The sequence below is a fragment of the Entamoeba invadens genome (genome assembly GCF_000330505.1).
Source record: "Entamoeba invadens IP1 unplaced genomic scaffold scaff_1105074726049, whole genome shotgun sequence".
NCBI lineage: Eukaryota > Evosea > Mastigamoebida > Endamoebidae > Entamoeba > Entamoeba invadens.
In genome coordinates, this window is record NW_004440337.1 from 78731 (window position 1) to 83118 (window position 4388).

Genomic DNA, 4388 nt, shown 5'->3' on the forward strand with positions numbered 1-4388 from the left:
ACCAAAAACATTTTGATAAAATGCAAATTACTTTAAATACCCGATAATTAACGAATAAAAACGAATTATTAGTTGTATGGAATTTGTCAAAGTGTTCAATATTTAATAAATTATTCATTTATTCATCCAATTATAATAAAAATAAACTCAACAAAAACAGAATACATAAATTTGATATCAATTTCGAAGTGATGATTTGATCCATTCAACCCTACATGTTATGCTGTCGTGTTGTGTACTATAAAAAGAACTGATTTGTTGTAAATAACATCGAATGCTGACTGTTCTTTGTTTGACACTGGTCTTTTCTGTGTATGCCGAGTTTACTGGATCGTATTGCTACTCATTAACAAGTGATAAAAACAATTGCCAAACATGCTTTGCCAATTATGTACTGAATGCGGACAAGACTACTTGCACCTACAAGAGAGACATGGGGTGCGAAACTTTCAGGGATGACACGTGTGTGACTTGTGCACATGGATACAAGAAAGATGTTGCCAACACCAAATGTGTTGAAGGTGACGAGTATTGCACAGTCAATGTTTATGACACTGAGATGACCTGTAAATATTGCAACTCCATCACAAATATCAACGACGAGTCATGCAAGAACTGCACTGAACAAAACAAGGGTTGTATGGATGCAAATCCCGACTGTGGGACATGCACCACGTGTGCAAGTGGATATTATTTGGAGTCGAACAAATGTGTCAGAATTCCAAATTGTGTTATGAGAGATGCAACAGACAACAAGAAATGTGGGACTTGCATCAATGGGTATTATGTTGATGACAACAAGAATTGTGTTCTTGGGACTCTTCCGCATTGCATCACTTACAACAACAAAGACAGCTGCAATACCTGTGAAGTGTCATATAAGTTGGTTGGTGATAACTGTGAGTATCGCCCATATTGTACTTCTGTTGACCAAACCGAATGCACAAATTGTGTGGTGGGGTATGGTCTCAAGTCTGGCAATTGCACCATCTGCGAGAAGACCAATTGTATTCAGTGTAATGCAGATGCGACTGTCTGTACAAAGTGTGCTGCTGGTTACACTCTGGTGAATGGAGAATGCAAGAAGTGTGAAGTTGAGGGGTGCACTACATGTGTTGATGGAGATGTTTCCAAATGTAATGTTTGCGACTATGCAAATGGTTATAAAATTACAACATCACAAAAATGTTACAAATGCCTTGATCATTGTACTCAATGCGACGAAGCTGATGCTGCAACCAAGTGCACTGCTTGTGATTATGAGTATGGACTCAACAACGACAAATGCGAGAAGTGCGGGACTGGTTGTGCTTCATGCAACGAAAATAATATGAATGAGTGTATATATTGCATTGCTGGTTACAATCTTGATTCAACCAATCACAAGTGCTACAAGTGCGGTGAGAACTGCAACGTCTGTGATGCTTCAGATCCAGCAACATGCACCACGTGTGCAACTGGGTATGCTTTGAATGGGAAGGTCTGCAAGAAGTGTGACACCGGTTGCACCATGTGCGTGTCAGACAATTACCAGAAATGCACAATGTGTGAATACGGATATGTTTATGTTAGTGATGAACAAAAATGCGCAAAATGTCACTCATCATGTGCCACCTGCTCCGAAGGCAATTCAGACACCAAATGCACCGCATGTCCACTTGGGTATTACCTCACTGTTGATGGGAAATGCTTGGCGTGTGACGGCAAGTGTGATTCATTCAACAGTGATGCGGATAACACACAAGATTACTGCACTAAATGCAGTGCTGTATGCTCCTATACAAAAAAGGGCGGTGATGAAGCAAAGTGCTACCCGGCTACTCATTGCTTGATGTACGACATCTCAAGACCAGGCAAATGTATATCATGCGAGGGTGGGTATTATATCGACGGTCAATACACATGCCAAAAGTGTGATGCCAAATGTACGGGTGGATGTGTCAAGAGTGCGACCGAATGCATCGCTTATGGAGCTATTGCAAACTGCTTGATCTACAACAAAGACCACACGTGCAAGACGTGTGCCAATGGATACAAAAAGGAAGGCAACAACTGCGTTGATGATGATACCTGCTCAACCAGAAACGATGACGCCAAGTGCATTGTTTGTGAAGAGTCGTTTGTCAATGGATATTATTTGGCTGATAAAGAAGGACACTGCAAAGACTACGTCCAACCAACTGAAGGCAGTGCTGCTGTTGCTGTTGTTCTTGCTGTTTTTGCGTTGGTGATTGCTCTTTAAACATTAAATAAGAGTTTGATGATTATTTGAGTATTTAAAACCATTTTAGATGTAATAATACATAAATACAATAATTTATAGTTTGATTAATATACTAATCATTATATTTAAGTCATTATAAAACATCTAAACTCATTAAAAATATTAACATCAATATGATTATTTTTATTGTTAATATGAAAGTATACACGTATATGAACTGCTTTCATAAATCTGTACTACTATATTTCAAACATTTATATGTTTTAAATTATAATATTTATTAATTTACTTTTTCATTTTACAACTGGTTATTAAGTAAGTCAATTGGTAAAAAAAAATACAACAAAACTTATAATGAACAACACTTATTTAATGAACAAATTACATAAAAACGAGTTGGGTACATTTCACCAAATGACAATTCACCAAAAATGTTTTGGAAACTTCGAATATTTTCTTAAATTATTAAAAATATTCTTTATAACGATACTTTACAAAAAAATAATTTATTTGTTTATCGAATATTCTTTTTTTGAAATAACAAGAATTGTTAGCTATTATTTATAAATATCAAAGAAATTTTAACGAAATCGTTTATTTTTATATTATATATACATTTAATTGTCTTTATTTACAACATTCCAGGTCACAAAACATTATAATATGACGGCAGTGTATATAAATAGTTACATATAAAACGATTCATCTTAAAATTATCTTTATAATATATATCTTGTTTTTATAAATTAATTGCGTGTAAAACACACCAAATATAATATCCATTATTTGCAAAAGTGTTCAAATCATTTTTGTCTATCAATATAATATAAACTGATTAAAATACACAATTGAATTTATAATCATTATTTTTGAATTTTTTAAAATTTTTGTATATTGTAATAATAAAACAATTTCGGTATGTCTAACCAATCTTTTTTATTTATTATATTGAATGGATATTATAATTAAACTTGAAAAACATAGTTGAAATGTCTAAACAGATTATTTATTTTGTATAATGAATCAATAAATATTTATTTTAAAAATTATTTGAAATTGATTGTGTTTGTGTTGCATTATTTAAACACATTATAACAAAACGAAACAATTATTAAATCAAAAATGATATTTTATCATATATTTATATTATAAACATTTATATAATCACTGTGTATATTTTTGTCAATTTAATTATTATTTATTATAAAAAAATGTTCAAAATTCGTTTAAATTTTTCGGGTTTTCGTATTCTTTACGTATTTTAGTAATCAATGTAATTTTTCTTCTTCTTGTTTTTCTTTTTGTTCTAGTATCATTCAATAAATCTGGAACCATCATAAATTCTTGTGAGTGTTCTTTTTCGCCATAGTTGAAAAAACTTTTTTCTGATACTTTTACATCATCAAATTGATCATGATTTAAATTTGTATTTTCATCCATTGGACACATTCTACTATTTTCAAACCCTTCTGTTATTTGACATTCGTCGTCATTTGTATCAAATTCATTAACATTATCTTCACTGTCAAAACCAAAATGTATTTCCATATTCATATCATCGATGTGTTGGCTTGTTTTGGATAAAAGTGCGAATAAATTGATTTCTTCAGTATAATAATTATTTGTCAAATATCTGAGTATTTCAGTTTTTATAGCCGTTTTACTGTTTTGTGTTCTGAAAATCCCATTTTTCATTTGTTCAATATCTTTTGACACATTTTCAATTACTTCTCCATTTTTTTCACAAAACGCCAAAACTTTGGTTTTGAAAAATCAAGTTTTCGAGTCAAGCTTGCGTGATATGATTCACAATCGTTATTTGTTTTTTTATCACGAAGATATTAGCACCAAAGTGATTTTTTAAAATCGCCAAATAACCACACTCTTTTGAAATACTCAAGAACAACTTTAAAGTTGTCTAAATGTTGAAACCACATTTCAATGTTTTTGACTGCGTCTACTATGTCATTTTCTTTCAAAAAACACACCGATTCCAACAGTTTGACAGCTTCTTTAAAATCCTTAGTGTTAAGATATTCGGTCTGAAGTCCTTTCATTTTAATAAATTATGTAATAGCTTGTTTTTGATGAAATAAACACCCTTTATGCACTAAACCAAATTCTTTATATTTAGATAATACACTAATAATAGAACTTCAAAATC

The 4388-nt window shown here is 31.8% G+C and overlaps 1 protein-coding gene across 1 annotated transcript; it reads left to right on the forward strand.

Moving 5' to 3' along the window:
- Positions 1 to 274: 274 nt before the first annotated feature.
- On the forward strand, positions 275 to 2242 carry EIN_349940 (hypothetical protein; the record flags this gene model as incomplete). Its single annotated transcript, XM_004256387.1, has 1 exon — positions 275 to 2242. The coding sequence occupies one exon, from the start codon at positions 275 to 277 to the stop codon at positions 2240 to 2242; it is 1968 nt and encodes a 655-aa protein (XP_004256435.1).
- Between the last annotated feature and the right edge of the window lie 2146 nt (positions 2243 to 4388).